The sequence below is a fragment of the Etheostoma cragini genome, chromosome 20 (assembly GCF_013103735.1).
Source record: "Etheostoma cragini isolate CJK2018 chromosome 20, CSU_Ecrag_1.0, whole genome shotgun sequence".
NCBI classification, from domain to species: Eukaryota; Metazoa; Chordata; class Actinopteri; order Perciformes; family Percidae; genus Etheostoma; species Etheostoma cragini.
In genome coordinates, this window is record NC_048426.1 from 13,293,261 (window position 1) to 13,305,760 (window position 12,500).

The following is a 12,500-nucleotide window of genomic DNA, read 5'->3' on the forward strand; positions in this document are numbered from 1 at the left end:
TAAATACTTAAGTTAAGACACTTAGGACTGTATAGTAATTAAAAAAGTGTACTTTAGCAATTTCTTTGATATTGGATATGGAGAATGGGCATTACAGGTAATCTTTTATATTACATTTTTCTTATAGTTATACATTGTAAAATAGTTTTAGCCCACTTCAAGTGCCATTAGTGTAACTATAACACACTTTCTCTTTTTCTGTATTAACTGGATGTTCCCATCACTGAGCATGCTCAATATCAACTTGCAATTTCAGTTTAGGTTCAGAAACAAAAGAAAAAGCCTAAAATTGTAATACAACCAAGATTAGCAGAATGACATGGTCAACATTTTTAAATTAAGTTGAATTCCCTTACAATAACGGAAATCTCATTCCTGTCTAATGTTGTCAGTGCCATTTATCAATTCAATAAAAGAATTAAAAAAATATATATATATATATATATATATATATATACACACACACACACACACACATACATACACACACACACACACACAGTATATCAAATAGCTTATGCGATAATAAATATAGGGAATGTATAAACATTCAAGAACATTATGATACAAAATAAAAAGAAAGACCAACTTTGACTTGGTTTATAAAATGTTTTATTCATGTTAACATAGCTGATACATAGGGATTCAAACAGTTCCACAAGGCTTTTGGGGGACTACAATTGAATGAATAGCAAAACAATAGTGGTCCAAATCTCTAATGACAATCACTGGACAGACTAACAAATCACCCACTTGTAGGATGTGTACAAACCTGCATTGGAAATTACTAAACTTGACACTTGTGTTTTACAGCATTTGTTCCCATTCCAGTGTAATATCTCAAGAGACATGCATGACAGAATTGTCTTCTTCCCATTAAAAAGGTCCCTGCGATTGTTCAGACAAGCCCCCACCCCCCAAACAACAGGCATGCTTCAGTGAAAGAGTGGCATCATAACCAGGGCAGAAAGTGAGGATTTAACCAATTGGCACTACTTGGCTGTATTATAGTATGTGTTGCCAGCATGTAAAGTGCACTAGCTTTCCCTGCAGTAAGAAAATTTTAACTGTTTGAAGTTGGACTTCAGCTGCTGTAACCGTACCACATAACTGTGTAGAGACAGACACACTTATAAGAGCTATAGGGAAACTAGTTTTTTTCCTTCTACGTTTCTTATTGGGGAAAAAAATCCAAATGTTCTCAATTGATGGGATTTAAGCGTCCAGTTATTCAACAATGGGACTTGTGTTTCTGCCTCTCAATTAAACAAGGAGTCTGATACCATGTCAAGCTATTAATCACTTTTCTACAGCTGAAACTGCACAAATGGGAAGGCCAGGACAAACACAAACCAAAAGGAATGGAGGGTTTCTCTTTTCACCAGTTGTCCAAATCTACATTGTGAAAAGAATATATATTTTTTAATAATTTCCTCACATAACTCTTTTCAGCAATGGGTTTCATTGGAAGAATGTTTGAGTGGAGCAATAAGGAATGAAGGATGTGTAAAAAGTTGTTTTTTTTCCTTTTGTTGTTTTTGGAGATGACCCCAACTTCGAGGGCTTGTGTTCTTTAGTTCTCATTCTCGCCACCCTCTCCTCCTTCTCCACCATCGCCCTCTTCAGCAGCGGTGTCTGATGTCCATAACTGAAAAGAGAGACATACATTTGTTAAAAACACAGTGGAATACAGTCAAATATTATAAGAATACTTAACCATTTCTGAATTCTAAAGTGAGTTTATTAAATTTGACGTTCCCCGTCTATGCAGAATCCTATAACTGTAAAAACATGACCAACAATTTGTGCAAATGGGCTTAGAAAAAAAACAACGATCTGAGCTGTCATTTACACGTTTTCAAAAGCTTAGACTTTACTTTTAAAAGGCACTCCCTGTACTTGTCAGATATTACACATTAGATATGTCTCTGATCGATTAACACAACGTAGAATATTGAAGTGAAAATACTAAACCTTTTTAAATAAATCCTGCCTACAAACTTTGGTTACTGGACAGTGAATGAAAACTGAGGCAACTCTGTGTTCTTCAAAAGAAGTGCTGGTCAGGTTGTCTAACAGCATTTGAAACAGCACAATTAGCAGGGATGAGGGCGGTGACTTTACGCAACATGCAATCTGACTATTGTCTAGTAGGATATGAGCTTCTCTTTCAGGCAAGAACATAAATCAGGTTCCAGAACTTTAACCCAATTTTTACGTGCAATCACTGTGTATACATGCAACATTTGTATAGTATTGATGTCAAAATTAACCACAAGTATTCCAAAGTACATTTGCATACACAGTAGAACTGGGTAATCGCTCAATCGTCTCCTTTACCGACTTTCAGTGGACTTCAATGAAAGGGTTTGCATCTGCATAGCGGCAATGACGCAGCTACTAGTACACCTCACCCGGTAGATTATTTGCTTACACCTTTAGGAAGTGTCCTGGACGTTTTCCCAAAACCTTTTGGGATTTCAGATACATGCCTATTCCAGGTTGTTCATTACCATATTAACCCTAATGAATGCCTCTGGGGAGAGAAGGAAGTGTGCGCCGTTACACCCATTTGTATGGTTCATTGCACCCCTTACTATGACAGGTAGTATTTTTCCTTACCGTAAAGTGAGGCCAGTTCAACAAATTAGTTTGAAGCATACAGAGAACATAAGACATATTGAGGCAAACTTAACAATTTTCACACAGTGGAGCTCATTTTTGTGCCACGTGAGAGCAGAACACTCACTGTCAGGTTGTCTCTGAGAAGCTGCATGATAAGAGTGCTGTCTTTGTAGGACTCCTCATTTAGCTGGTCAAGCTCTGCAATGGCTTCATCAAATGCCTGTAAGCAAAAAGCAACGTGTTACCTCTCATTGTAAAATTGTGTTTTGTAAAACACGGGAAAGTGACGAGATTTTTGTAAGACAGTTTGCAGACCGTTTTAGCCAATTCACAGGCTTTTTGTGGGGAGTTGAGGATCTCATAGTAGAAGACGGAGAAGTTAAGTGCCAAGCCCAAGCGGATGGGATGTGTGGAGTCCATCTCAGTCTTGCTGATGTTAAACGCTTCCTGGTATGCTTGCTGTGAGTTTTCAATGGTCTCTGGAGACAAAGGAAGGAATAAAAGAGAATATAACAATCAATGTATGAATGGATTTATGTCCACTCATAGAAATGTCATTTTTGAATGTTTGATTTTACCAAAATTTGTCCAAACATTAAAGGTTTCTTAACATTCTAAAAGTTTCTAGTCAAAGCTACATTGAATTGAACATGACATTAAAGCTATGGTTTGACTGTACAAAAAAGCAGGTGTAAAAATGATAAATCTGTGGTTTTGTGGGCAGTTATGTGCTAGCCCCTTCACTGCACTGGTGGCAAAGCAGTCAGCAGAGACTTCAGGGGTTACTGCTCCTGGCCAAAAAAAAAAAAAACTTAACTGCCAAGAACATGCCTGTTGTTTTTACATTTTGTTTTTTGTACATTAAACAGAGATATGTGTTAACTAGTGAGCATCGGGGGTGCTGGTAGATTTTTTTTCTTCTTTTTAACATCTACAAATCCTAGGAGGACCAAATCCAACAATAAAATTATATTTAAAGTATCGTCTTTGTGGCAAAAGCCTAATATAGGTTATTCCTTTGTGCCATAGACCCTGATTGTCAAACTATTTTAAGAAAGAGCCACGAGTGAGCAACACAGTTGCCCTGGGGGACATGTGTTACATGCTTTCCTTATTCCAGTTTCAAAAACCAGGCTTGGGCTTAAGAGCTACAGACGGCGTTGGGACATCATGAAAGTAATGGACATACTAATGCAGTGCTAGTATTTTTTTTTTTTTTTTTTATAAGATTTGTTGACAAAAAATTTGTAGAAAAATATAACATTAGCCTTTAGCCTTAGTTTTTACACAAGGCAAATAGGTTTCATCCGAGCTCAAAGCTGGATCTGAAATACACAATGTTAATAAGAGAACAGTGAGGTGGAGAAGAATTTCTGTCAGTACACATTTTTCCACGTAGGAAAGCTGGAGGCCAATTAGCTCCTGTTATACCCTCCAATGAGATGGGGCCCTGTGGTTACACGGCCATGACGCACTGCCCTACTTGACGTCATTTCCAACTTTTAGCTCGAAGACAGAATCTGACACATTTCTATATGGAGTGTAAACAGGTACAGATTTCTCAAAGACTCCTCACTACAACATATAGTACATATAAAGAAACGCAAGCACTGAAACTTTCTTCTTGGATGAAATGTCTTTCTAAATAAAATAATTGCAGTACAACTGTGAACTTACTTGATCTCTCGTCTCCAGAGGCAACTTCAGCAAGGTATCTGTAGTAGTCCCCCTTCATCTTTAGATAGAAGACTTTGCTCTCGGCATTTGTGGAGTTTTGAATTAAATGATTATCCAGTAGTTTCTGTGAAAACAGAAAATGTCAGATCCTTTGAATTGGATGCACTGAGCAAATATTGAACAGTTGAAAAGTAAGATTGCACTCAGACGGATGAAGAGCTAAATCTGAAGGATATTAACAACAGCATTCACTAAAACAGCAGACACTATATTTAGAAAATAGTAACCAACAGTGCCAAATTAAGCAAAAAATAAAGCATGAGAACAAACATCCAAATCAAATGTTATAACACTAAAAGTAGGAAGCCTCCATCCACCATAGAGCACTACTCCCGTTGCCCTTTATAGCTGCTCAGCTCAATAATTGAGTGTTCTGCTCCATTAGGATTCAAGTGTATGTGCTCACCCAGTGTCATTTAAAAGGAAAACATTTTCTCTGTGTCATTTTCTCTTCCAAGTCTCTTCAAATTTGTCTACAATCCGACCAGGCTTCTATTGTGTCCCCAACTGTCTTCTGACCCAGATTCCACACTTTCCACAAGTACTCTCCTCCAGTCAGCACTGGAGCAATGTTTGGTGTCTTATTGTTGACACCAGCCTTATTGTAACTATTTAACTCCCTACTGAAGGGTTAAGATACAAGCGCTGCCTTAGTTGCATCATCCTTTGAATTTTTACTTGCATGTGCGCTCAAAGGCCACTTTATTATTGAGTAGCTTTGCTTGTTAACGCATATATCTAATCTACTCACGTAGCAGCAACTCAAATGCATTAAGGTATGTAGACATTGTCTACGGACGTTCAAACCGAACATCAGTTGTGCTCGTTTCAGAAACTGTTGATCTCCTGGGATTTTCACACACACACAACCATCTCTAGGGTTAAGAGAGAATGGTCCGAAAAAGAGAATTTATCCAGCGAGGGGCAGTTCTCTGCATAACATCCCCTGTTGATGGCAGAGCTCAGAGGAGAATGGCCACACCGGTTGGTGCTAATAGAACAGCAACTCAAAGAACCACTCATTACAACTAAGGTGTGCAGAAGAGCATCTGTTAACAACACGTCATACCTGAAGCACATGGGCTACCGCAGCAGAAGACCACACAAGGTACCACTCCTGTCAGCTAACAGTAAACTGAGGCTACAATTGGCATGGGCTCTCCAAATTGGACAATAACATTAGAAAAGTCTTGATTTCTGCGACGACATTCAGATGGTAGGGTCAGAATTTAGCATCAGCAACATTAAAGTATGGATCTATGCTGCCTTGAATCAATGGTTCAGGCAGGTGGGGGTGTAATGATGTGGTGGATATTTTTCTTGGCACATTTAGTGCCCCTTAGTTCTAACTGAGAAAAGTAATATTGCGGACCAATTCCATCTTTTTATGACCCCATTGTACCCATCTTTTAATAGCTACAAGCCATTTCACAAAGCTCAAATCATCTCCAGTCACCAGATCTCAATCCAATAGTGGGACCACCATTGGGACGTGGTGATGCGGGAGAAGCACATCATGGATTTGCAGATAGCATGCTATCCTATCATGTTTTAAAATCTTTGAGGAACTGTGTTTCTAACACCTTGTTAAATTTATGCTGCAAAAGAATGAAGTCAGTTCTGAAGGTAAAAATGGCTCTAACCCAGTACTAGCAAAGTGTAACTAATGTGGCAAGTGAATGTAAAAACCAAAGGCAACTCCCATATCTGGCCGGCAAGCAGGATCAGCTTCCATCTAGTCTTTATGGTGCAGAAATAAGACAACAGCCCAAAGATGTTCAATGATGAGTTTACTACTGGAACTGCCTGCTCCTTTTCTAATAGATCACCCACACATTTTGAATGTAATTACACAATATATAGCAGAACAGTGAAATTAAATATTTTCACAATCTTTAAATTAATATAATCTGTGCTTTCCCATTGAAAAGGTTTAGTTGCTTAAAACAGCAACAGCATTTAAACAACATAGTAATTGTAGTAAATATGTGGGAATATAGCTAAAATATAAAAGTGTTAGAAATCACATGCTCCGATTACACTCTAGACTAAATCAGCAGTCTTTGAAATGGACATGGGAAGATTGCCGGGGCTAATCTGTCAGTGAAACCATGGGTTATGCTCAAATTAAACGGTTTAGAGAGCAGATTAACCGATCACTCAGAATGAAAATGCTTGCCAATAACCAAGAATGACGGTCGTGACTGAGAAGCAATATGATGTTTGGGGTGGATCTAAAACATCCTATTTAACTTAAATATATTTAAATGTAACTTTCCCTTCCAAACCCTGGGAGAAAGAAGCTGCCCTTGTCTGAGCCAAGCCTACCCCACTCGCCACTCCCCAGTCATTTACCGACAAAGATTGGCTCAGCCAAAACACGTGCAAGTCTCAAGTGCTAAGCATTCCTCTTTCACTGCATGCTCTGCACAATAGACAAGAAGAGGGGTAGCCTCGCCTTCAGTGCTTTCACACAAAGCTCCGATTTCAGTCACCAGTACTGACAAGAAAGCACAGTCAGTCTTGCTGCATTAAAGCCTGACTGGCTATGTGTACGAATGCCTTTACATGACAGGAATTTGTTTTTCCCCCCCCGAGCGTGGACTAATCCCTCATTTTCGATTAAATTGGCAGCACTTCCATTTAAGTGGTTCGTTTTTTTTTTTTAACTGAGCAAATACTAACGATATGACATATCTGAAAAGAAAAGCATGTGCCAGTCTCTAGGATAACCCTGACATGAGTTAGATTTTGAAATGTCACACCACTAAAATACCAGGCGAGCCTCTGCTGGAAGTCCAGTTGGAAGAACCAGAGTCACATTTTTGTAGTGTTTTATTCGTTCTGAAGCTTCAGATATCAAGGTATTCTCTACAGCGTCATGTTCTGAAGATGCATGAAACGCCTGAATGTGCTCAGTTGTCTGGTCTACAAGCCCTACTTTCACATCCTGTGTGGAAACTGGAGCTCAAACATCCACAAGTAACTGCTGCCTCCCAACTTATTTTCAAGATTTAATATTCATTATTTTATTGCTATGCAACTACTTTTTCTCAGCTTGGCAAAGACGCAAGTCCATTTGGTTTCACAGTCCGCTTTGCAGGAAATCAAGGGGTGGAGGGGCCCACAAGCAGCTCACTTGTCTAATGCGGTCTCTGCACTTTTGTCTTTGTGGGTGCATAACTAACCTGTCAGGCTTTTGCAGACAAGTAAACGCATGAGTACTGACACACCCTCCTCTGCTGATAAACCCTCAGTCAACACTCCCTAGCAGAGATACTGAAAGCTGAGTCACAGCTGTGCAAGTCCATATTCCCCAGAACACATATGGACCGCTGGCTGAAAATGAATGTCCACTGCAGGTTTTTATTTTAAAACAAGATGCTCAGGGAAATTATCTCACTCTTACACAGAGATCTCCTCTAATCCATTATCAAGGCAGGCTAGAAATGATGCAATGTGTGATGCTGCATTAGAGAGAGGGAGACGGGGACACACACAGACAAATCTGATCAGTAGGAGGGTGTCATGTATGATGATCTGTGCAAACTGGGCTTGAGGGAGCGTGTGAGTCGTTTAGACATGTACATTCTTGCACTTGGCTAACCACATTAGGCTTCTATCTGCCAGATGGGACTACATGGATACTTAACGGAGCACAGCTTTACAGAACACAGATTATACTGGCATATTTCCTGTGTGTGTTCTGAGTTCTCTCTCCACCCATTCAGACACACCTTGCTGGTGTAGTAACTATGACCTTTTGTCAGCTCACGCCCTCAAGCCCATTGTTCTAAATCCAGATTCACAAAAGGCAACAACAGTGGGACGACTACATAATACTTCCTCGTCTTCTCCAGCCATATTCATACAACATGGGAGCTCACCGGAAACAGGGCTGATGCCATCTGACACACATCATTGGACTAAAATAATCATTTGTCACTTAAAATTAAATGAGCTAAACCAGATCTTTATCTGGAATAAAACAAAACACTTTCCTTTCTCCACACTGCAGCAATAGCCATCTGTGATCAAACCTGGTTGAATTATAATGATGCAGTGATATATATATGGGATATTTTACCAGAACGTTGTTGCATATCTCTTGCAGCTCCTTCTCCACTGTCTCCCGATACTCCTTGACCATCTTTTGCTTCTTCTCACACCCCTCGGTCTTCAGTCCGATACTGGACATCACCCTCCATGCGGAGCGCCTCGCCCCAACCACGTTTTTGTAGGCGACGGACAGCAGGTTCCTCTCCTCGTTTGACAGCTCGTCTCCCTTCTCTGTAACCGCCTTCATGGACTCTGCCATGTCGTCGTAACGCTCAGCCTGCTCCGCCAACTTGGCCTTCTGAATAAGATCCGTTCTCTCCATAGTTAATATATTTTTGGGGACTGATAAATTGGAAATCCGGTTGTATGCGACAGTAGATCAGTTGAGTTGAAGATTGGGTGTAGCAAGTGATCGACGATGTTATCCACCACAGTAAAGTTACAAGCTGCAAAAATGAGTAGAAAACATTAGTAGGTGTCGATAAAATTGTAAAGTTATGCAACTTGAGTGCACAATAGCCCGCCGACCGTCATGACATAAGAGAACATACATCCGCCTGGTATGAGCTGGAGAGTGGCAACATCAAGGTAACAGCAGTCATTAATAAATGCTCAAAGCGGAAAAAACCCAATTATCTTTAATTACAAAATTACCACACCGTTTTCCCCACCATTAATCTAAATAATAATCTGACAAATAGCAGTGTAAAACAACGAACAAATCCTGCCTTTAACGGTCTCTAAACTAAACTGAGGTTGGCTACGAGCATCGGAAGTGCATTGAAACTGCAGGCAAGCCCGTTTCGCACGGCAACCCGCCACAAAGCTGTCTGGTGCAGCTAGCTAGCAAGTTAGCAAAAGCTAGTTGGCGTTAGCTGCATCGGCCACTCCTTTCAGTAAAAAATGTCACGTTAGCGTTACACATACAAAACACTAACCGAACCACAGCCAGTTTGGCGACCAACGATTATATACCTAAATGAAAGGGGAAATAAAAGTACTCATCGTTTCTGACCTACGGAGGTCCAAATGTGCTCCTCAAATTGATCCGATTTGAGAGGTTAGTCAGAAAGGCAAAGAACTGCAATTGCAGCGAAAATGCAGCTGAACGTGCTGAAATAGGGCGGTTCACGTGAATGTAGACTTTCCAATCATAAATCGTAATCTCACTTGATCGACAGCAAGTTTAAGAGGTGTAAACCAGTAGTTGTTTAGCGCGGGGGAAAGAGGCGGTCCTCCGGGGATAGTTTGACAGACCGGAACGCTGCAGCGGCTGGGGCCACGGGGTTTCCTCCAATTAGAGCAAGGGATGAAGACGTCATCCCATTGCCATGGTGATGCTCATCCAATCACTCTCTGCTTTCACACGCTGTTGGCACTGTAAGCGGGTGTGGCCCTGGCGCTCACCAGACATTTATCTTTCTTAAATCTTTACTCAAGGATTATCTGGTAATATTTTATATTTTTTCATATTGTCAACCAATTCCAACACTAAACACCAGCATCAACAATGAATGTGTCCCTCTCACAAGTAGCCTATTGTCTGCATAAGCCTGATGTAGCTTATTTGTCTGTGCCATAGACCTCCATTGTTTAAAAAAAAATACTTAACAACATGTATACACATCAATGAGCTACACTGTTCCCCTGTATGACGTGTTCTTTCAATGTGGGCACTGTAGTTTATTTCAAGTCAGTCCCACAAACAGCATCTCTTTCTTGTTTGAGTAAGTCAGTAAATTAATTCATTGCCCATCTCTTTTAGGATTTAATTTTTCCATTTTTTTGTGTTTTTTTCAAAGTAAGCCTAGGTATATTCAATGGTTGTACGTCAGTAGGATCAATGGGCATGGATGGGTCAAAAAGATTTTAGTGATGGACTAACTGATTGTGATTATGGTCTTTCATGAGATGTGTTGACAATAGCTAATCAAAATGTAGAATAATCATCTTAATCGATAGCAACAGGACTTGTGCACACAAAAAAGCACACAATCCGGGCACATTCCAAGATGTCTAAATCCAACTTTAGCCTAGACCTCGCTGGCCCTACTCTGGAGCATGGTTTGCCCCAGGTTTGGAGTTCCCCCCTTGAAAAAGTTCTAACCCCGGGGTTAAAAGTTGGCAGTTTGAAACATTGCTAACACAACGTATGCTACATTGCTGCCTGATATCAACAGCCAGCAGCAACATCCTTCTAGGTTGTAAAGATTAGTTACTGACACATGGCTAGTAGAAAATGTTCTCCTCTGGGTTTGTAACTACTGCTGAATATGGATGAATTGGACTGCCAGTGACATACTCAGAGGCCCAAGTGATCAGGGAACCCCAGGGCCTTTGCCTGAGAAAGATGGGGGGAGGTGTCCCTGTTTGTAGGAGAGGGCACCTTTTACACGTCTGCCCGTGCCTCATAATCAGTCCATAGAGTTAAGTCATGCCTTCCGCTCCACTCTTCCAAATGCAACACCTATAAGCATAAGTAACTGATGTGGCTCTCTCTACTTTTTTGCTCTTGTGGACTCAATGTACAGTACATGTTTATTAGATTATCAATAATGTTGACTTAATTTTGTTTGTGATGTAAATCATCTGACAATCTACGTTAAGTGTGTCCAGTTTACTTGTTAGTGTAGGCTACTAACTAATTCTTTTCTACAACTTCTGTCTTTAAACTTGGTCATGGGCTCGATGGGCCGTGTTTTACCACTGTGTGAAGGGGATGAAAAATGACCTCTGTACAGAGGTTGAAGTGGGCTGGAACGATCTAGAACTGCGTTCCAGCACCTTTATTAATAATGTAATGATTTAATGATTTGCAGTTTCATACATCAGTGTTTCATTCTGCGATGTGCACAGCAGTAAGTTCAGTGTCAGTGGTTAGGTCACATAGGTAACCACAGCAGGACTGGGGAGTGTCTGTTTTCTAAACTGCTAAAGTCAGTTGAGTGAAGTGATTATAATGTTGTCGGTAGCCTACTGGAGAACAACGGCCGACAGATTGTATGTTTTTTGAGAGACTTCCGATTATGGCGGCATAGTGAGCAGCCATAGATCCTTGTGCTCTGTTGCTGATCCTAAAATAAATTCTACTTAGATAGCCCCATTAGAGTAAAAGCACTTGAAACTTGAAACAATAGCTGTAATACAATGAACATGCCAAAAAAATAGCCTAACCAAGGACAAATAGGTGATGGTCAGTGCGTTGAAGAGTCAGGTAGGCCCACCATCAGCACTGAAATCGTAGGAAATCCCTCCACAATGCACATCATGAAGGCTTAATGGTCAGACAAACAAGATATTCACTCTGAGATGGCTGGTGTACTGACTGCAATTAAAAACGTTCAAACTGACATTTAAGAATTCACTGGCTGCATTGTTGAGGCTGAACAACGCATAGCCACAACAGAAGATAAGATTAACACACCGCAAAAAGTTGTGGAAATAGATAACAAAACTCCTGCACAATATAGAAGAGGGCCTGAAGGGCAGAAGTTGGCGCGTTAATATCTGCATACTGTGTATAGACCTACCTGAAAAAGAGGAAGGCTCTGACCCCTGCTCTTACATGGAGAAATGGATAGCGGTCATTCTGAAGATATCGCCTCTGGTTCTGGAGAGGGCTCACTGAATCACAACAGGCCAAAAACCCAACACTGCTTTGTGAACATTTATTGTGAAGTGCCTAAACTACAAAGACGAGAGCGAAGAAAGTGGTGATGGGCAAAAAACAGCAGATTGAGATTTCTTTTAAATGCTACATTGCTTGTCAGCATTGCATGTCACATTAGGAGGCAGATTGACCAGGGGGGCTTTGCTTGATTTGTGACCTCAACTTTTGGCATTTCTCCTCGCATTTTTCACCACTATGGAATTAGTGAAGTGTGTTTGTGTTTTTTTTTTTAAATTGTAGTAGTGCTCCCCTTATCTTTGTGTTCCCCCCCGGCTGTATCCTACTTTGACCCCGGCCTCTGTACTCTTTGATGCTTTTATGCAAATCATGGAAACATATTTTACAAGAAATATGAAGAACACATTTTCTTGGGTGGGAATTTTCCCTACAGTACGTGAAGAGTTGAAGC

The 12,500-nt window shown here is 40.5% G+C and overlaps 1 protein-coding gene across 1 annotated transcript; it reads right to left on the reverse strand.

Annotated features, from left to right (window-relative positions):
• Positions 1-595: 595 nt before the first annotated feature.
• LOC117935705 (14-3-3 protein beta/alpha-1-like) lies at positions 596-9,701 on the reverse strand. Its single transcript, XM_034858093.1, has 6 exons — positions 9,437-9,701; positions 8,450-8,867; positions 4,303-4,426; positions 2,941-3,104; positions 2,750-2,845; positions 596-1,648 (listed from the first exon to the last, which is right to left on the reverse strand). The coding sequence occupies exons 2-6, from the start codon at positions 8,741-8,743 to the stop codon at positions 1,574-1,576; spliced, it is 753 nt and encodes a 250-aa protein (XP_034713984.1). The 5' UTR covers positions 8,744-8,867; positions 9,437-9,701; the 3' UTR covers positions 596-1,573.
• Between the last annotated feature and the right edge of the window lie 2,799 nt (positions 9,702-12,500).

Coding starts and splice junctions, on each gene's coding strand:
- LOC117935705 (XM_034858093.1), bottom strand. CDS start 8,743: ATGGAGAGAACGGATCTTATTCAGAAGGCCAAGTTGGCGGAGCAGGCT. Junction 3,105..4,302: donor CTCTGGAGACGAGAGATCAA/GTAAGTTCACAG, acceptor CTTTGTCTCCAG/AGACCATTGAAAACTCACAG. Junction 1,649..2,749: donor TTCTCAGAGACAACCTGACA/GTGAGTGTTCTG, acceptor CTCTCTTTTCAG/TTATGGACATCAGACACCGC.